The sequence below is a fragment of the Falco peregrinus genome, chromosome 1 (assembly GCF_023634155.1).
Source record: "Falco peregrinus isolate bFalPer1 chromosome 1, bFalPer1.pri, whole genome shotgun sequence".
NCBI classification, from domain to species: Eukaryota; Metazoa; Chordata; class Aves; order Falconiformes; family Falconidae; genus Falco; species Falco peregrinus.
Window position 1 is genome coordinate 41,987,137 of NC_073721.1, and position 20,889 is coordinate 42,008,025.

General features: G+C 56.0%; 1 protein-coding gene across 1 annotated transcript in view; it reads left to right on the plus strand.

Annotated features, from left to right (window-relative positions):
* Window positions 1-1,377: 1,377 nt before the first annotated feature.
* The window catches only part of MEGF9 (multiple EGF like domains 9), a 51,383-nt gene continuing 31,871 nt past the window's right edge, over window positions 1,378-20,889 (plus strand). Inside the window, exon 1 of the mRNA XM_055819719.1 lies at window positions 1,378-1,861. Coding sequence (XP_055675694.1) covers window positions 1,540-1,861 — 322 coding nt within the window. The 5' untranslated portion in view covers window positions 1,378-1,539. The remainder of the gene's footprint in view (window positions 1,862-20,889) is intronic.

The window sequence follows — 20,889 nt, forward strand, 5'->3', positions numbered from 1 at the left end:
CTCAGGTGGGTTTGTCTCACTGGGGGAAATGGCGCAGCATAGTTGCTGGGGAATAATATTTATATTATTATGCAGGAATAAAGTCCCATTTATTTCTGAGAAGGGGATGGGTATGGGGGAAGAGCAGTGAGTTATTGCAGAATAATCAGCCCACGGCAGCTATGCCGGGCAGCGCTCCCCGCGCAGGCAGCCCCTAAACACCACGTGGGGGGACTTGCAGCCGGAGCCGTGCGGTGGGTGAAGGTGAGGCTGGCTGGTCCCCAGGGGACACTCCTCAGCATCCCCAGGAGCCACTCGTCAGCCCCTTGGCTGGCAGTGCCATGCACTGACCCATCACGCCCCCGTGCTCCGCACCTTCCTGCAGCAGGATGCGCAGGGATGGCTGCTGCCTGTACGGCTCCGTATGGCCCAGCCGGCAGCTCCGGCGCATCCCGGCGTGCGGCCACGTGCCGCTGTGTCGATCCGAGCGGCGTTGGCCCCGCCAGGGCCGGTGACACACGCCTGCGCCGGGCTCCGCCGCGCGTCAACCAGTGATCGCCCAGTTGGGTACCATAAATAATTAATATCTGTGTCACCGTGCTTCCTCCCCCGCCGCGCCGCCGACCGCTCCTCCGGGTCAAGGGGCTTTGGTCAAGGTCATTGCCGTGCCCGGCCCCAGCAGGACCGGGGGCGGGGGGCAGCCCCCGGGCGCTCCCCCCGGGCTCATTGTCCTCACGGCCGGTGCCCGGGGCGCGTCCCCGCCGCTGGGAAACGGGCCGGCCCCGCGGATGCGCAGCACAAAGGGGAGCGGCGCTGCCGCGGGCGTGGGGACGGGAGGTGGGCAGGGGGGGCTGCCGGGGGGGTCGCGCCGCGGGGCGGTGACACCCCCCGACCTGCCGGGCCCCTGCACAGACTGCACCGGTGCGGGGAGGGAGCGTGACAGCCCCCTTTGTGTCCCGCTGCGCATCCCGGCGCCTTCCTCATTGTTTTGTGAAACTGGAGGGGGGGAGCGGAGGGGGGGGGCTTTAATATTTAAAATAAAAATAATAAAAATCATGAAAATAGAGAAATATTGAAAACGAGTGAGCAGGGCGGCAGCGGGCGCAGACAGACGAGGCGGCGCGGGTGCCCCTGCCTGCTTCCCCCGCGCTGCCGGGGCGCTGGGGGGCTCGGGGGAGCTGCCCCCCGCCCGCACAATGCCGCACCGCCCCGCCCCGCCGCCAGGGGCCGCCCCCACCGCGCCCCGCCCCGCCCCCCATCCCCGCGCCGCCCCGCCCCCGCCGGGCGCCGATTGGCCGCGCCGCGCCCCGAGAGTTACAAAGTTGCCGTCAGGTGGGGCGGGCGCGGCGCTGATTGGCCGCGGCGGGCGCAGGGCGGGGCGGGCGCGGCGCTGTCAGCCGGGGCGCGGCGGGAGCCGCCTGCGGGGCGCTCGGGGCGGCAGCGGCGCGGCATGGCCGGCTGAGGGGGCGGGAGCCGCCGCCGCCCGGCGCCGCTGCCCGGCCGCTCTAGCAGGGTGACGGAGCGCCGCGGTGGCTGAGGGACGGGAGCGGGGATGAATGAATGAATGGCGGAGCGCCGCGCCGCAGCATGAGGCGCCGGCCGAGGACCGCGCCCGGGCTCGCCCTGTTCTGCCTCGCCGCCCTCTTGGCCGCCGCCGCCGGGCTGCCCCCCAGCGCCGCGCCGCCCCCCGAGCCCGGCAGCGGCAGCGGCGGCCCCGCCGAGGGCGGCCCCGGCCCGGCGCCGCCCGCCCGGCCCCGCGGCTCCGCCGCGCCCGCCCGGGGCAGCCCCCCGCCGCCGCCCCCGGAGGAGGAGGAGGAGGCGGCGGCGGCGGTGGCGGCGGAGGAAGAGGAGGAGACGGCGGCCGCGGGTAGCGGCCCCACAGGTGAGAGGCCCACGCGTGTCCGGGACGGGGGTGGGGACGGGTGGGCAGCGGGGCCACGGGCTCTGGCGGGGGGCGGGACGGGTCTGCCCGCCCCCCCACCCCCCGCCGGGCGGACAATGGCAAGGAGAGGGGCACAGGGGGCGGCGGCTCCTCAGGACCCCCGAGCTGGACAGGGACCCCCCGCGGCATCCCACGCCGCGGGCCGGGGCCGGGTGGGCTGTGCGGGGGTGCCCAGGCCGTGCCCGCTCCGGGCCGGTGGCCTCACAGGCGTTACCGGCGGTTTTGGGGAGCAGCGGGGGGGCGGTGCTGGCCCTGGCCCCCCAGAGCATCCTTCAGCCAGCAGCCGCCCCCGGCGCTGGGTGCTGTCCACGGAGCAGTGACAGCCGCGGCCCTCCTGTCACCGTTGCATCGAGCATCCCGGGCGGTACCCGAGTGGTACCCGGCTCTGCAGGCACCGCAGCATCCCCCGCATCCCACCTCCGCGGGCCGGCAGCAGAAGGGGGCTGCTGCTGCCTGGGTGCTGCTGGAGCCCACGCCGGGACCTGCCCGTGACAGTGGGGTCGCAGCTCAGTGGGTGCTGGGGGACGCCCCCGCCAGCATGGAACCCCATGGGCATGCGGGAGCTGAGAGGAGCTCCGGGCTGTCTCTGCTCTGGGGTCCGTGCTCCCGGGCACAGCCTGCTCCAGGCCCGCTCCTGCCCCTGTTGTGGTCGGGGGGTTGTGCGGAGTTGAGGGGAGCGCTATGGCTGTGGGAATAAAGGGGATTGTTGAGGAAAAGCATGAGACGGTGAGGGATGGCCGGGGGGGCTGTGCTTCCAGGTGCAGCTCTTGCTGGCTGTAGCGCTGAGTGATGGAGCTGGTCACTGGCTGCACTGGGAGGTGAAAACACTGATGGTCTCCAAAGCGGAGACTCCGGTTTACTTATAGGTTAAGCAGACAACTGCTGGAGTCCATGGATGGAGCTTTGCCCACTTATTTTACCGGAGAACTCTGCTTCACTTGACTTTTCCGAAGCTTTATATTCAGAGACGTGCAAATGCTAGAGCGCCGATTCTTTCCTTTTTTTTTTGTATTTATTTTTTCTCCTGTCTGGAAGATGTTTGGTTTAAATGTGTTGAGCTTCCTCTGGAGTGAAAGGGATATATTCTGCTGTTCTGGTAGCTTTAGCAGTCTGAAGAAGTAGATTAATCAACCTGTTGTATTTGGCTAGAAATATAATCAGCTGAAGATCTGGAGTCTCTTGTTTTCAGACTTCAGTTCCTTTTTTTTTTTCCATTGAGGTTTCTGTCTTTACTTTCTCCGGAAGAGACAGAATGGTTTAAGATTAGGAATTGCTGATAAAGACAGGAGGGGTTGAGTTTTCTTAAAGCGAAAGCAATTTTCTGTCGGGCTGTGGTCGGATGCCCTCAGCTTGGCAGCTCAGTGGGCACGTGCAGCACGGTGTGACCCCTGGGCGCCGAGCAGGGGACACATGTACCCGCCCCCAGTTGCGTCCAGCACCTCTTTCCCTGTCTGACCTTGTGTGTTGTGGTTCTTTCTGTCTGTGTCAGAAAGCATCACCTTGCCCATCATGGGCTCCTGTGGTTTTACCAAGAGCATCCCCCTGGTACGGGCCAAGTGACAAGTGTCATGTGAGGGTATTGCAGGGCACGAGGTGACTGGTTCAGCCATGGCTTTGGGATGCTCTCAGATGCCTGTGCGTGATGCTCACATAACGTGATCTTTATACCTTCTGCCGCAGGAGGTGTCAGGGATGTGAGCTGAGAGGTTTTTGTCAAATCCCAGCGCTGCTGCCATCCCCCTGTGGGCTGTCCTCACCTCTACATTCCAGATCTCGCTTGGGAAATGGCAGCACTGACGATGAGAACTCCTCCTCACCGTCTCTGGGTGTGCTGAGTTTTTATTGCAGAGGCCAGCATCACCCTTTGAAGTTTTAAAGTGCTAATTATTAATGGCTACAGCCGCTTGATCTCAAAATTGCTCTCCGGTGCCTTTACGCTGTGGTGGTGGCCAGGGTAGGAATGCATGGGCAGGTTCTGCCTTCCCAAACGGAGGAATTAGTAATTCGTTAGCATGGCAGGTTGAGATTGACCCTGGCTGATGGAGGATTGGTGGCACGTTTGTGGGTCGGGTGGGTTTTGGGGCACCGGGGGTGTGTGTGTGAGGCGGCAGCAGGGGGAGGTGCTGGGCTGGGTAGCATCCCCCTGTGTGATGCAGGAGCTTGGGTGGGTGGTACGGCTGTGGCCTGCGTGGGAGCTGGTCTCTAGGTTTTGGGGGGGCTTTTCTGTGCTGCCCTGCCTGCCCGTGTTGCTGGAGTCCTGTGCAGAGGTTTGCTTTCAAAGTGTGTGGGGTACCGAAGGCACAGCAAAGCCAGTGGGCACCACGGGTTCAGCCAAAACCTGCCTTTTGCTTTAATGCAAGCATGTTTTCAGTGTTACTTTTTCAATTCAATAGGTAATTAATCCATTATATGCTTTACTGCATGAAACAAATGGGCCTCATCTCATGCACATTATTAGAAAGGGTTCCTTTAGTTCTGATGGCGTTCTTACTGGTAAGAAATTGATGTGAGAGTCCTTGCATTCAGCATTTGTTCAGTGCTACCAAGATTTAAAATCTGCAATGCATTTTTCTCATTCTGATTTAAGAAGCACTTCAGCTATCACCCAGCTGCCTGCTTGCTCCACTCTCGTTCTCTTCCCTTTCCTGGTTTCACGATGTTTATTTTTCTTTCCAAGCCTGTGATCATGTTAAAATCCCGGATTTTGTTTTTAAGAGAAGTAAATTGCTAATCCTCATGTTTGTGGAGACAAGCTTAGAAGTATCCCCTGCCTTATCACCAAAGCCTCTAACACCCGCCGTGGAGACTCTGCCTCTCCCTTTTATACGCAATAGTCTGTTTTAAAGCAAAAGCTGGGGCTTTGCTGGGGCAGCCGACTTGGGGACGCTGCTGGAGCAGACGCGGCTGCTGTGGCCGGTAGAGTCCGGGTTGGATTTTCCCTGCTGAAGGAACAAAACTCCTCTATTCCACCCATTTCTGCCTGGCCGTGTGGAACAGCGTGGGGCTCCTTGAAGGACACTTTGTTCTGACTCCGCCAGCCCCACGCATGGCGGGTGGGTGGGCTGCAGAGCCCCGACCTCCCTGCGTGCTGCAGCGGGGTGGGCAGCAGGGCTGCACCCAGACCCCGCGGACGGGCTTCTTTGGAGTGTATGAAGTGTTTCGGCACTTGAAAGCCGTTGCCCCTCTCCTGCCTGCAGTGCCCGTTGTGCTCCACCCGCCTTCCTGGGTCCCCAGCCTGTCCCTGGCTCTGGCTCCTCACCTGTGCACCTCCCGGGAGGGGACAACCAGCCTCTTCTGCTGCTGCCGCAGGGCAGGAAGCGCAGGTGGCCCGGCGGCTCAAGCAGTTAGCCACAGGAAGGTGGCCATGCCGCTGCGGAAATGAGCCACGGCTGAGTCAGAGCGTGCAGTGATGCTGCTGGGTCCCCAGCCTCCGGCACGGGGCCATCTCTCACTGGGATGCTCCCAGCCCAGGTGGAGGAGCCCCGGCAGGTGGTGGCTGGCATTAGCTGGTGGGTTTTGCTTGTGAAGAGGAGCCTGGCAATTCCCTGGGGGCAGTGAGGGGCACCCTGGCTAATTGGCTGGGCGAGGGGAGGCAGCGGGGTGAGGAGCAGACCTGGTTGTGAGTGCTGGCTTCACTTCATCCCCCAGCTGGGAAGGCGAAGGGTTTTGCTTTTGCACAGGGTGCGTTGGAGAAAGGTCCGTGCACCCTGTGCGTGCAAGAGGCACTGTGGGGGCAGGTCCCGCGGGGGGTCCCTAGAGCTCCATCAGTATTGTCGTAGGGAAAGACTTTGGTCCAAGCCACGGAACCATCAACAGCCAGATGCTGCCACGCTGGGGCTGTGCTCTTTGAGGGGCTGGGAGCTCTCAAATCCCCAGCACAACAGAAATGGCCAAGTTGCCAAAGGCAGTTTCAGGACATCTTGCCAGTGCTGGCCCCTTCTGCAGCTCTGGTGATTCCTTCACTCTTCCCATCCAGCCACAGCACCCTTCGGTGGAGGTCTTCCCACCCAAGTTTGCCCTGTGATCAGCGTGACACTTTCAGGGGTGCATGTAAATGTTCAGTGCCCGTGCAGCTGGTTGGGTTTCCAAGGCTGGGGCTGAGCAGTAGGTGAGACTAAATGTTTGCAGTGGCCTTTGGCAGCCTTAAGAATCTCCATCTCCTCAGGTGCAAGCGCAGGTCCTGCCCTTGGGCGCTGGGCTCGTACGCAGGTACCTGCCCCCATGCCCTGCTCTGCCTCTGACCCGACGGGGGGGAGCCAGGGCTGTCCTGCTGCTCATCGCTTGGGAAGGCAGCTTAAGCTTTCCTTGTTGGAGGGCTCAGGGTTGTGTTCAATGTGGTTACTGAGATAGCTTGCTTTCAATATGTCGGCAGGATTTAATTATTTTTTTTTAAAGAAATGGAAATTAAGTTACAGGCGTGAAGGCTGAGAATAAGGAAGATGGTCTTGTTACTTGGGATCAGTACGGGAGCAGCTGGGGCAGAGTGCTTTTTTTTCAATCAAGTAATAAATTGTGGGGTTTGCATCTTTGAGCTTGAAATAAAAGGATGTTGCCCACAGCAGAAAATGTCACTCCCTTGCCTTCCTCCCTGCCTCCACGCTCCCATCTGAGTCATTCTTGAATCAGATGCATCCAACTGTCCTGACTCAAGATTTTGAGATTTTTGGACTTAGCGATGCTCATGAAAATCAGGATATTTCTGGGAAGATATACAGAGCATCCGAGGTCTCATTTCTTAGCTTTCCTCTGCAGGGAACAGTGCTGGGATTTTGCTTTCTTCCTTTGAAATGATAGCAAACATCACATCACTAAGCCGCCACTTGGAAAATACCATATGTAAAACAGGACCGCTACTGTGGGGTGTGTTGAAGTTATTTATCTGGCTGCTCTTGGTGGTAATACCCAAACAGCAGCCTGTGGGGAGGCGAAGCTGCTGAAACGCTGAATGAAGTGGTTTGCCTGAAGCTGTGCGGTGGGCACGATGTGTCCTGGCCCCATCTGCCGATGCCAGTGGTCCTTGGAAGCGCCGCAGGGGTGGCTGCGGTCCCAGGGCTGGGGCAGCACCCAGCAGTGGGGGTGCCGGCATGTGGCCGGGGGGAGCCGTGTGACACAGGCTGGGGTTTGCCCGGGGTACAGATGTGGTGCCTCTGCAAACAGCTGGGAGATGGAAGGGTGGGCTTCCTGGCCAGGGGCTGCTTTGGCCCCGGAGCATCCTTAGTGCTGCCTGCAGGTGCCTGAAGGGCAGGTGCCCGGTGACAGGACAAGGGGCAACGGGCACAAACTGCAGCACAGGAGGTTCCATCTCAGTATGAGGAAAAAAACATCAAAAATTTCCTCAATATGAGGAAAAATGGGCTATGCCGAGGTGTAACCTCAGGGGGAGAAAAACCCCATCCCAGAGGGGACCGTGGTCCTCGTGCTGCTCCAGTGCAGCCCTAGAGATGGCTGCAGCACCTTGGGGGTGTACCCGGACGGGTGGTGGGGAGGGTGGGTACCCCACCTGTCCCTGAGGCCGTCCCCATGGGTGAGCGCCATGAGGACAGGGACGTGCAGGGCTTCCCGTGGCTGCGGGCAGGGAAGCACAGAACAAGCCGTCCCCGAGGAACAGAGGCCCCGGACACGAGTCTGCTGAAGTCAGGGGAAAGATTTCAGAGGTTTTTTGACAAGAGCCTGTGGCCTATAAATACACAGGGCTAAGTCATTGTGCCGCTGCTAATGCTTGCGGAGCTAACGCCAGCTGACTGTCAGGAAGCGCTGCTGCAGATCCGAGGTGCTGGCTGGTGCTTCCAAGAAGCAGCCAAGATCCCAGCAGTGGTGTGATGCATCTGCTATCACTAGAAATAAACTCGTGCCTGTGCTGGGTGCTGAAGGCAGGAATTTCTTTTGCAGCCGTCTGGCTGGAAGTGAAGGCTCCTGTACCTCTGACAAGCATAAAATAAAAGAACAAAAAGACCAAAAAAGAAGTGAAGGAGCTGGATTGCTGTGCAAGCAGCTAGACAGCACCTGAGACTCTGCTGAGCTCTTAAATGAGGTTGCAGAAGGGGCTTGGACTTGCTTCAGAGGTGCTGGAAACCCACTGGCTCCGCTGCCCCGGCTCATGCTGCGTGGCTGCGCTCACCAGGGCTGCCTTGTGCAGCGAGGCATCGCGGGCTGCGAGCAGGGGGGGTGGGGGGGCACAGTCTGGCACTTTATAATTGGTTGGGGATATTAATGTGTTTTATGAGCTACAGGCTAGATTGCAATCTAGCCATCTGCCCTGCCTTGGGGGGTCGTGTGTTTCCACCACCCCAGGAGAACAGAACCAGTTGCAATTCAGTCTCATTAAACTGGCTGAAAACCAGGATTTCTGGTTCACAGGAAATTATTTGCTTTTTTTTAATTTGACTTTTGGGTTGGTCAGACTGAACTGAAATAGTTGTTCTTGCTTTGCTTCTGCTTCCAGTAAGCTTGAGGGTCCTGCGCCTTGTGGCTGCCCCATCAGAGCGATGTCCTTGCTGGGCTTGGAGCTAAACCCGTCCCCAGCATGGAGCTGGGGCTGACGGGTCCCTGCCGGGGGAAACTCTTCCGAAACTCCGACAGGGCTTGTCTGGAAGGGTCTTTTATTGGCTTAAAGCTTGTCAGTCTGGAAGCATTTTGAACAAGACATTCTGGACTTGGAATAATTGAACCTCATTTGTTTGGAAGGGACTTTTCCCCCCTAATTCAGTCAGAAGCTTCCCGACAGTGCCGGTCCTGGCTCCTCCGCCACCGCCTCTCCTGGAGGAGCCGTGGAGGATGTCACCTCTTTTTGTGGGGTCACTTGCTCCCCCCATGGCTCCCCTCCCTGCTTCTTCACAGCCAGGGATGCTGGGAAAGTGGTCCAGCTTCTCCTACATCCCAGCCCGCTGGGGTCCCGCAGCTGAGCGGTGCGGGGCAGCCTGGCTGTCTCCCTTTGTTTTCATCATCTATTTCATAAAGGCACGGAATACGGGGGGATGCTTGGCTCACGTGGTCTCTCTGGATTGCGCCTAGCTGCCTGCGAAGAATAGGCCGTCTAAACACGCTGCCGGAGCGTTAATCGGCTGGGGATGGTTTGAGCTGCCCAAAGCGGCTCTTTTGTTGGAGGCTGAATTCCTCCTTTGGCTGATGCTCCATCCGGATCTTCCCATGCAAAATTCCTATCGCCCTTCGTCACACAAAATGCAGCAGGGTTGGGATGCTGGACAGCCTGCCAGCCCTCGTGTTTGGCAATAGCTTTGCTCAACCTCCTTCAGGACTGTCATTCCCCCTTTCTGGAAAATATTTTTGGGGTCTTTGCTCACCCTTCATACGCACACAGGTCCTATTTCAGTAAGTGGGGAGCTTCCCCAGAGCTATGTGGACTGATGTGAAGCCTTAGTTTGGCTTTGTGCTGCTTAAAGTATGATATTTTTTTTTTTCCTGAACACCTGCTGTATGAATTAAAATTTGCCTTGTAAATGTAACCGATTCAGAGTCTGAGCATGAGAGATGGGCGTTTGCTTATTGCCTGGAAAAAGAAAAAAGCAAAACCTCGAAGGTTTTTCTCTCCAGGCAGCTCGGCCTTGAAACCAGAGAGAATCCCAAGTCATGCTCTTTACTATTTTGAATTTGGTTGCCCCTTGTCCTTATAAATAAGCCACCAGAAACATGACAAGGCAAGCATCTCTGCTATTTATAGCTCGTACTGTTCCACATGCCTGTTTTAAAAATCAGCCAGCTAAATGGCTCTGCAGCCTTTCAGCGAAAGGCTTAATGCCCCAGGCGCCCTCCCGGCGTGGATAGATGTGTGTATGGGCTGCTGGAGCGGAGCCCTCGCCCTGCGCGGGCAGGATGGTTTCTTCAGCAGGGATATTTCTCCCAGGCAAGGGGAGCCCACCCGATGCTGCCTGACTCTGGGGAATGGGCTGGTTCAGCCTAGAGCCCCCCTGGTTTGCCCCCGAGCCAGCCATTTGTCCCCCAGCCCTGGCGTGGGACTGGTGCCACTGGGGATGCTCCCAGCCGGGCTGGTCCTCCCACACTTCCGCCGCACCTTGGCTTTTCAGGGGGTTCAGCACTAGACTAGATAGATGTTGATATTCCCCAAGCTTTTTTTCTAAAAAAATAAAATAAATTTTGAAGCTGTGTTAACCCTTTACTTATTTTCTTTGTGGCATCACCTCTGTGTAATTAAGAGGCTGCCAGTAGCCTTTACCTGTTTAACTGGTCATGCCACTTCTCAGATGAATCTTTCTTCCTGGCAGATCATACGGCCAGTTTTCAGGCAGCTTTACTCTATTTTGACTGACTGGCTGACGGTATTACTGATAGTGCTGCTTGGGCTTCTTTGATCCTGTATTATTTATGGAAATGATGGCATATAACTCTGTGTAGCTGATTAATGCTGCATGTATTTTTAATGTGCTAGTTCTACTGTTTGATCTGTGCTAAATGATTATTCTCTGATGTGTTCCTGGGTTCGTTTTGGTTCCTTATGAAAAGGATAGTGAAATGGGCTGTTTGTTTTGTTGTCTTTTATTTTTTTTCCCAGTGGTATCATCTTGTGCTGGCTTTTAAGCTTTCACAGATCGTTTTCCCAAGCATGGCTCTGCCGCTATCACGTGGGGCATTTACACTTCATTGCTATTAATTTGAGAGTTTCATTGGTGATATTACTCTAAATTCATGGCTCCGTGTGCAGTAGTTTGAAGTTTCGGGAAGATACAAGGTGGCAAAACAGCCGTTTAGGTCACGCACAATCCTTCAACTGCTGAACCCCAGCTTGGCTGTGACTCGGGTCCAGCAACACCTGAATGAGAAAGAAACCCATCTAAATTGGAGGGGGTATAATTAATATTTTTCTGTGGCCTGTCACAGGATGGTTGGGACTGGTTGATATTAAGAAAATGATGTTAATTGCCAGGGAGGTGTGTGCTCTACCCGCAGCTTCCTCCTGGGTGGCGTGAACTGTGGCTGTGGCTGGGGAGGGACCGGTGGGCGAAGGCGATGTTTCATCTCGGGAAATACCCACTGCATCCCGTGGTGCAGCCCGTGGCATGCACGGCATGTGCAGTGCTCCTGGTGCTGCCACTGGGGAGGGAGCCTGATGTCCTTCATCCCTCCTCCAAAATCCTTCCCCATCACTAGACAGCGGGGTGGAGACCAGGAGGTCATTCCAGGAGGACCATCTGTGAGCTGGAGGATCAGCATTTCCCCTCCCCAGGGGCAAAGTGGATTTTTTAAAATTTTTTTTTATTATTTTTTTTCCCCCTGCCTTTTAGAACACCTGCTGGTTTTCATGGTACAGGCAAGGGCTGTCTCCTAAGCCCCTGCCGGCACCCAGCGCCTGGCCAGACACCTTCTCCCTGGGCGCACCGTGCTCCAGCAGTAGCAGGTTTGCGAGGAAGCTTTCACGAATGGTGCTGTAAAGATGCAAAGCAATGCTAGCTGAAAACCTTTACAGGAAGGCTTTTTTCCCCTCCTCTGAACAGGGCTTTCTGTCAAAATCAGCAAAATGCGCATCCTTCTGCAAAGATCCATTTTCCTTTAATGGGCTTTTCCATTGAAAACAGTTTAAACTTGACATTTTGTTCCTTCCCTCCAAATATTTCAAAGGTCCTTGGTCTATGAAAAAACTTCAATAATTCTGTTTTCCTCCTGCCCTCTATTTCAACAGAGATATATAAATATATATATATATATAAATACACATATTATAATATATATCATTTTAGTATATATATATTTATGGTATGTGTGTACTTTTTTACACTCTAGGCTATAACTCTTGCCTCTTGTAACCAGCATCAAAACAAATGTTCTAGCCTGTTTTTTCTGGTGTTCTTCCCCTGCCCCAGAATGGAGCCGTGCCAGCCTGAGCATTGCAAGGAACTGGTGGTTTGGGGGAAAATCAGGTGGGATGCAGTGCATCAGGCACCTAGGGAGCAGGCAGGATTTTTGGATATGGCTCCTACATGCTGATAGCTTCCCTGAAACACATCTTGATTGCAGAGGCATGAGTAATGGGGCAGAGGCGTCCCCACCTTCGCCGTGCCGGGTGTTTATGTGCTTGGCTGGATGGGGAAAGAGGGCATGGTGCCTTGCGCGACACCCGGGCAGAGGCTGCAGGGGGCATCTCCGGGCGCCCCTTCCTACCCCGGACCGCAGCCTGAGGGGTGTGTGGAGCTGGGCTGGGATGCAGTTGGGACCCCAGGATATCCAGAGAAGGTGGACAGTCTGCTCCAGGTTGTTCAGCAAACCAAAAGAGTTATTGGAATCGGAGTGGAGCACGCCAACCTGTCGGCTCTTGCCTGGGCTGGGTGTTTGCTTGCTTTGTGCCAGCACTGGAGATGTCTTCGCTGGAGCCTTCCCAGCTCACGCTCTGCCCTTCTCTGCTGTGGCCAGTTGGGTTTCTTCCCAGTCCCAGAGCTTGAGGAAGGATCGGGGGGGTTTTGCCTTGGTTTTAAGCTCCATGGGTGACCTGGACACAAGCGCAGCCCCCCCATAGCCCAGCACTCCCCTCTCCACGGAAGACGGCATGGTGTCACGGTCTGCCTTGCAGGGTTTTCCAGCAACACCCCGGCTCCCGGGCAGGCCCGGGGGTCCCCCCGTTTGGGGCAGGGGAGCCGCTGGGCGCGTGGCATTGCTGTGTCTTGCAGAGCATCCCCTCCGCTGTGGGGCCAGCTGGCGCGGGGAGCAGATGGGGAGGTGGAGCCGGGCTGCTCGGCCGGGTTTCAGGCTACGATAAAGCGAAGTGACGTAGAAAACTAAATACCTGTTATCGGAGAAAAGCAAACAGAGCCTCCACCTGCCTGCAGCCTTTCTCCCTTCAAGGGCAGGCTGCACGCCTGGCATGTAGCTCCCTATAAAAGATGTTTTATTATTAATGTGCTTGCTTTGGCTTGGCTGTGTGGTTGAGAAATCCAAGTTTGACTCCAGATAATGAATGACGAACATTTGTCTGGACTTAACTATTTTATTCTGAGCATTTTTTTTTCCTCCTGGAAGTTTACAGTAAGTTGTCGACAGCGTGCCCGCTGACATGGATTAGTGCTGACGCCTCGCAGTTGGATCTTCCCATCCTCTTCACATCTTGGTTGTTTCTTTTCTAGGGAGGCTTTTGTGCATGTCTAATCCATTTAAAATGAAAAGTAAACAAGAAATGGACTGATCTCTGTAGGGGCAGTCTGGTACAAGGACAGTGCTGGCTTCCCTGCAGAAGGCACGAGCCTAGGGGTGGGATGGGGGGAGTGACGGTCCTGCTGTGCCCAGCACCCCAGTTTGGTGTCACCAATTTTTGGTTTACAGACCCCTTAAAAGCTTTCCAGCAGGTGTGTAGATGGTGAGATCAAGCTTATGGGCTGGGGAATCGATGCCTGCTTCTCCCTGCTCCACCACCCATCGCTTTGTGACCCCTCTTGGGGACCTTCCTCGTGTCCCCTGTCAGGTACATGCGTGAGTGAGATGGCGCTCGCCTCAGCGCTGGTCCCGTTCCCACCTGTGTGGTGTGATGCCAGGTACACACCGAACGGTGTGCGGCGTGGGGCACGGGGAGCGAAGCCCCCGCTTGTGCTGGGGTTGTCGGGCACCTGCCGCTCCCTGCGCTCGGGGGGACTGTGGGTGCCTCTTTGCAGGTGGGGCTGGGTGCTCTTTGCGCAGGGTTTCTCTTTGGCAGCAGAGCTGGGGGAATAGGAGGCATCGCTCCAGCTCCTGCGCTGCCAAACCAGGCATTACAAAGCCCCCAAAACCCGGGAAATGGTGGGCATAGACATGCCAAGAAGCCTCTCCTAGTGGACCTGCTGGCTGCGGAGGGAGCTCTGTGGCTTTGAGCATCGGTTTGACTTGGGGTCAGGCTTGTTTTTGCCTCTGCTGTGCTGCCTCTGCCGAGGTGATGCTGTCCCGGCCGCGAGTGGTGCGGTGCTCTGACCCTGCACGGCGGTGGTTGGGTTCAGCATCTTGGCTCAGACTTGGGTTTAACTTGGTGGCTAAGCTGTGGGTGAGAAGAGAGAGCTGCACAGGGTGCCTGGAAGCCTTGTGCCTGGCTGCCTCCAGCCTTCCTGTCACGCTTTTAAGGGTTTTGCCTATTTGAAGAGGATTTGGCTGTTGTGTGGGGCAGGGCTGTTACCTGCTGCACTCCACCGGGTGGCCGGTATTTGTTGTGGAGGTTTTGGAGAACTGGTTTAGACTTTAAGCCACCGTTTGTTCGTGGCTGCTGAACTTGTGCTGTTTAATGGAAACATTTTCCTTTTGAAGGTGAGTTATTGCTGGAAATAAATCCAGGCAATATCTCGTGGCTGAGGCAGGAGCCAGGACCGGACGGAGCTGCAGCGTCCGTCAGTGTGGGCAGCAGCGCGGTGACTAAAGAGGGAGAAATGAAAAGCCAACGTGCAGCCCTGGCTGAAGTCAGTAACCTGCTGCGGGGCTGGGGGGGGTTAAAGCAAAGGTGAGCGGGAGGGGGGGTGGCAGCTGCCCAGAAAACCCCCTGTGGGTGGGCTCTGCCCCGGCTCTGTGTGCGTGGGGGGGAGTTACGTGCCGTCGCTGCAGTTGGTGGGGAAGGGTTTAGGGTAGAGCTGAGATGCACCCAGATGTCCTGTGCCACTCTCTGCTCCTGCTCAGCAGGTCTCCCACTGATGACAGCAGATCTGCTGCAGTTCCCTGGTTCCAGTGATAAGCGACGACTTCCTCCGCCCAGGTGTCTTTCCATGACGTGCCCTGGCCCGTATCAGTTCCCTCTTTGAAAGCTCAACTTCTCCTTCGTGGATTTGCCAGCAAATTTTGTCTCGTTGTGCTATCTGCAACCCGGTTCAGCTGGTGCTGGGTGAAAGCAAATTGAAACAAGTTCTCAGAGTGGGAATTGAAGTCACTGGGTGCGAGCTGGAGATAAACGCGTCACTGTGTCCCATGCGAAGTGCAGCAGGGCAAGCACAAGGCTGCATTAGAAAATAAGGGAATAAAACTTAGAGCAGGAAACCTCTTTCTAGCTTGGAAGGCATTTTCCTTGCTCTGTCCCAGCAGCTCTCCCTGCTTGCAGCACGCTGTAACTTACAACTCCCTGTCTGGCAGGAGTTACGGTAACTCCAAGTTAGCCCGTAGCACTATGTCATCATAACCTGGAAACAAGACCCAAACGGCAAAACCTGCCCGAAACCAGTTGTGATTACTCATGCTTCGTGCTATCCCTCTGCCCCGCTGGAGTTTCTGCTATGGTAATTCCCCTTGTTAAGCAAGGAGACAAAACACCTATTAAACTTGGAACCAAGCTCGGAAGCGATGAGGGAACCGGGACTCGCTGGCTTCAGACTATGGAAAGGGTTTTCTTCTCTTCAAGCCCCCTCTCCTTTCCCCTGCGCAGCCTTTAAAGTGAATGGCAGAGGAAGAAAGGTATTTTGCTGTTTGTGATGAAAAAAGTCTGCCTTTAAATATGCTTGTTTAGAGTATGGGAAAATAAAATAGGTGTATTGGGAATGAATCCTGTGATGCTTGGGCTTTACTTCACCTCCAAGCTTGAAAATGCAATGAGCCGAGATGGACTGGGGTCTTAGCTCAGGCCCTGTAAAGCTTCTTTTTATTAACATTTTCAGTGAGCATTTATTAGCTCTGTGGCTTGCAGAAGCCTTTGGTAATGGGTCTGTCCCTTTGCTCCTCCAGCGGAGGAGCTGGATCTTAAAAGGAGCTGCCCAGGGCACCTGCTGCCGTCACTGGCGAGAGTTTTCATTCCAGATTTTCTCCACAGGCTTAAATACAAAGTAGCCTGAAACCCTCCAAAGCAAGTCTGCCGCCTCTTTCTCCTTAAGAAAAGCAAAAAAAGTTGTAAAGATGCCTCATGCTGCCTGCACACAGGGCTGCGTGCAGTGGGCCCCCTGCCCCGTGTCTGCAGAGAGCATCACCTCGTGCTGAAAAGCTGAGGAGGCGTGCGCGGCCCCTTTGGCAATGTTGTCGTGAAGGGATTGCAAGGGGGCTGCAGCTCCCCTCGTCGCCGGCTTCTGTTCATATTAACTGCCCTGGGCAGGGGGGCTCGCCCATGCATTACCCAGTGACACGGGGGGGGAGACAAGTCTGCCCGGTCCTGTGGTCCGTGGGGTGCATTGGAGGAGCAGGTCCTGCCCCGAGGTGGGGCTCAGGGTCTGACCTTGCCGCTTCTCTTGCACTTGGTCCATCGTCCTCTGCTTGTGGATGTCCCAGCTCCCTTGGAATGCCCCTCGTCTTGGGAGATAACTAGAGCATGTGAAAAACCCTCCTGTTGGCTCCGAGAGTGGCTCGGGCATGAGACGTGCGCTGCCTCGAAGGGTGAGGACCGTCCCCAGAGGCTGTGTGCCCCAGAGCTGCCCGGTGGCCTGGCAGCTGCCCTGGGAACATTTGCTGTGCCCAGGAGATGCACAGTGGTCCTCTGCCCCCCACCGCGCCGGGGAGCCTGCGCTTCCTGGCATTTCTGTATGGAATTATGGATTGGTTGTACACCTGTGCTGTTGCTGGTGGTGTCTCCGCACTCTTCTTCTGTCTTGCCTCCTGGTGTACAAGTGACTGCTTCAAGAGGGCAGGAAGGAAAGCATGGCTTCTTACCACATCCACCCTGCGCCGGGCCGAGCTTGGGTAACTGCCCCACATCATGGTGAGGGGAAGCTGCAGCTCCTGTACGCTGACGGAACTCCCACTTACACCATGGTTACACCTGGTGTAATGAAATTGGGTTATGTCTTCACTACCAAAAAAAAGGATGCATTTTGCAGTGAGATCGGCCATGTGTGTTTTCCACCTCACCAGGAAACCTCCCAAGAGGTCCAAGCTCAGGAGCTTGTACCGTGATGGACGTGCGTGAAGGGATGCAGGCTGGCATAGTCACCGGCAGCTCCCTGCCCGGCACAGGTTTCAGCCGCAGCAGCTGATGGCGCCGAGGCAGCTGTGTTAGCAGCTATTCTATGATTTCTGTGCTAAGTGAAAAATGGCTTTAGAGCAGCCTGAACTTGGCCATTCCCCTTTCTTCTGAAAGGCAGCATGAGCCCACCCGTGGACCTGGGGCAGCGGTGGCCTGGGACACCAAACCCTGCTTGCCTGCACCCCAAAAGCTCTTGGGGTGGGTGGTTCAGCGGGTGCTCAGCACTGAGCTGGGTTTGGGGTGGTCTGGAAGGAGGAGGTTGGAGGTTGCATCTGTTCCTGCCAAAGCTGAATCTGACCCTGAGGAGTTAATTGTGGTGACTGAGAAGTGGAGTTACTGCATCTGCGGCACTGTCAGCCCGCAAGGTCCGCAGGGGAAAAGGCTCTGGAAGGCTGCACGCCTTGCAGCAGTGTATTTTGTTTTTAAGTAACTTAATTGTGTCAGACAAACGTGCATGCAGGAGGCAGCTCCTGTGGTGGGGCAGACTGGTTCCTTGCAAGCTGGACAAAGTCCCTGCTTTGCAGCCGGTGCAGCTTCCCTGGGAGCAGAGCCCGGGCAGCCCGGCATGGGATGAACAAGCAACAACCCCAGTTTGTGTAAAAAAGCTCTCGGATAAGGAGGGGGAGGCCAGCCCCGGCTTTGGTCGTGGTGCAGATGTAGATCGCTGCTCAGATGTTCAAAACTCGTGTATTTTGGGTCCTGCATGGCTACCTGTGTGAAGGTTTGCCTTCATGGATGGCACTTGGCAGTAAGAAGGTCCCCTCCTCTACTGGAGTCATCTAGAGCAAGGACAGCGGTGGTGGTGTAAGGAGCTACCACTGCCTCTTCTCCATCCTCTGCTGGGGGGCCCTGCCTCACTGCAGGATGCCTGTTCGGTGCTTGGGGTAGCTGCGGCCACCATCCTGGCTGGCAGCTGATGGATGGGAACTCGTTAAGATGCTTTTAATGAGGTGGAGCCCTTGGGAGCCTCGGCTGAGGACACCCGAGTGCTTTGCGCTGGTTTGTACCAGCATCCACAAGCAGCTGCGTCGGTGACAACCAATGAATGCCAGGAGGCAGCGGCTGGAGGGTGAAGCTCTCCTGCACAGCCTGGCACCGGTGCCGTCAGGGCCCCAGCAGCCAGCGTGGTGGGCGCCGGGGCTGCGTGGCGTGCCAGGCGCTGGGCTGAGCCTTCCGCAGTGCTTGGCCGGCCAGCGGGCAGGCGGCTCCAGGCAGGGTTGTCTTCGCAGGGGTGGAAGATGGGTGTCGCAGCACTGCTTTCCCTTTCATCCCTCCCACCAGCTGGCTGGCTTTTGCTTTTGCATTTTATATCCTGCTCTTTGCTTTTATATTCTGTCATCGTTAGCTTTGCTGTGTTCAGCTGCTCTATTCCCTGCCACTTGCCTTCCAGCAGCACCAGTTGCAATGCTGGAGGAGCCACCCAGTAGCCCCAGCGTAGCACCCTGTTGCTGTTACCCCTTTGTAGCAGTGTGTGTGTCGGGTGCCGCTTGGGGCCCTGCAGACTCAGTGAGCTGGGTCTACTAGTCCCTAGGAAAAGGGGTGGAGGGGAGCTCTGAAGCTCCACACCTGGCTGTTACTGCTGGGGAGCCTGGGCAAGGTGTTAGGGGCGTGCTGATGCTGTCGGGGTGCAAGCTGCTCAGGAGAGACATCTGCAGCAGCTTATCTAGGGAGCAGCAGGAGGAGGAGGAGGAGGGTGACGGTGCAGGCAGTGCTGGCTGTTGGAGCATCTGCTCGCAGCCAGGCAGCCGCAGGGGCAGGTGTGCCGCTGCCCACCAGCTGTCCGGCCACAGCGGAGCGAGTGGGTGCTCCCGCGTGCATCAGGAGCAGAAAGACTTTGCAACAAGTCTGAGCAGCAGTCCCGACTGTTATTTAACAAGGGGTTTTGCCGTGCCCTCCCTGAGGTGGCACCTGGAGGAGCCTGCAGCTTGTTGCTGAGCGAGGGGGATGCACGAGTCCCTTTGCTTCACTTCGCTTGGGGTGGCGCGGTGTTCCCCCCCAGGATGTCACAGCATGTCAGCACATCCCGGGGCTGTACGGAGGCATCTTGTGAAAGGTTTGGACATTCAGTGCAGAGAAGCATCTAAAAATTTCTGGCTTTTGAAAACTGAGGAGGGAATCGGGTACGTCCCTGGGGCCAGGGCGACCCTCCTCCTGCACAGCTCTGAGCCTGGGCTGCTGTCACCTGCCCGTTTGTCTCGGCGTGGGCGCCGTGTGGGGCTCTAACTGATTTATACCTGTGTTGAGGGAAAGGAGAAAGATCAGTTCTTTAAATATGGAAAGTTTCAGGCTTAACAAGGCCCTTACTAGCCTTCTGTTTAAAGATCTATAGTCACAGTAGTGTCTTGGCTTGGGCATTGCTGCTCTACGTGAAATGCAAATGTAGCTGGGCAGTTTCCCCCTTCTCTTGCTCCAGCTACATCTGGGCCAAAACTTACGGAGCGAGGGACTTGTCCCGGGCAGGGCGGTTGATCCCTGGGCTCCCCGGCGGAGCAGGGTCCGTGACCAGGAGGGCTTGGCTCCCCCATTTCTCTGGGCTGTAGAAGCAGGAGTAAATGCCCCGAAGCAAGGAGCGGTGTCGCTGCCACCTCCGGGTGGGTGGCTGTGGTGGCCTGGGAGATGCTCCCCTGGATGCCCTTGCAGAGCCCTGGCTTCCCAGACCGCTGAGTGGCGAGGGCAGAGCTTCCCCATCGTAGCTGCCCAATGCACCCCAGCCCTGCCCAGCAGGGTCCCCCCGGGGGGTCCTGCATTGTGGCTGTGCTTCTGCAATAGGAAAGCAGCAGCAGCGAAGGCAAAGGGACCCGGGGTTTCACGTATGTGTAAGCCTGTGCAGGAGCCTGGAGCTGGGCTGGAGGAGCCAGCCCGAGCTACAACCCACCACCTTCCCTCGCCCGGGCAAGTACCAGCCCTGGTGCATGCGGGGAGCTGTGCCGGGGGGGGGGGGGAGGGGGGGGGCGCGACAGAAGGGGGCTTCATCCGAGCTCACCCTCCAGCTCACCTCCTAACCTCCGCTTTCTTGTTCGTTGTTCATGCAACGCAACTTTATAGCCCAAACACAAACGGTTGAAAGGACGATTCTTGCACAGGGTTTTTCTCCATAGCGCCTTTAAAGCTCTTCTATAAATCAATGCGTTCGTTCATTAGCTGCAATTACCCAAAGCACTGAGCAAAGTTTGTGATTTTAATTACTTTTTGCAGGGATCTGAGGGCACGGAGTCTTCAACAGATGATTATATTTTATATTATTCATGCAGCTTTTTTTAATCCCTCTCTCTGCTAGGACATGGTTGATAGATACTAAAATTGAAGTCTGCTAATAAATTCCCAGCCCTGTCCCATGTGAGGTGTCTTGATCTCTGAACGAAAGCATTTTGCTGACAAAACGATTAAATTTCCTGAGAGGTGCCGCAGAAAGTATGGCCGTAAGGAGGGTCTGAGCTGCCAGGGCTGCTGTGTGCTGTTGCAGAGGTTTTTGCCAAAGTTAGATTTCACCCTGTTTATCTCTAAAGCCCGAGCTGGGCTGGCTGTGTCACACGCTGGGTGGTAAAAAATACGGAGATTTTCAAACAGAAATGTGGAATATTTATATGGTTGCAGATGTTTGTGGAAATATTAGTGGGAAAATCTAACCAGCTAAAGCAAAATGCAAACAAAACTATTTTCAAATTAATTAAAAGGCTTGGGTCCATTTTTTAACTGTTGAGATTTTAATCCTCAAGCATTTATTTGGTCTATTTGAAGTTACCGTAGCTTCTTGTATGATAAACATTTTAAGGTCAATTCTTCATTGAACACGGTCTGCTTAGTAAGAGACCCGGAGGGTTTGCATGTGTATGGAAATTTATTGTGGTATCGGGGTAATTCTTTAGCTGCAGCTGTGTAATCCCTCCTGTGCAGCCTGCTGCATTATAACCTGGTTCTTAATAACTCCTGGACCACTCCTGCTTCTCCTGACATCTTCTGGCCTCAGCGATGGGAGCTCCTCAGGGGCTTTGCCTGGCTGTCAGCCCTGGTGATGCCATGAGCTGGGGATCTCCCAGTGCAGGAGGAAGATGAGGTTAATGAGAATCCATATCTTGCTGTTGGGGTTTTTTTGCTTATGTTTACAGGGTTTGATCCGTCT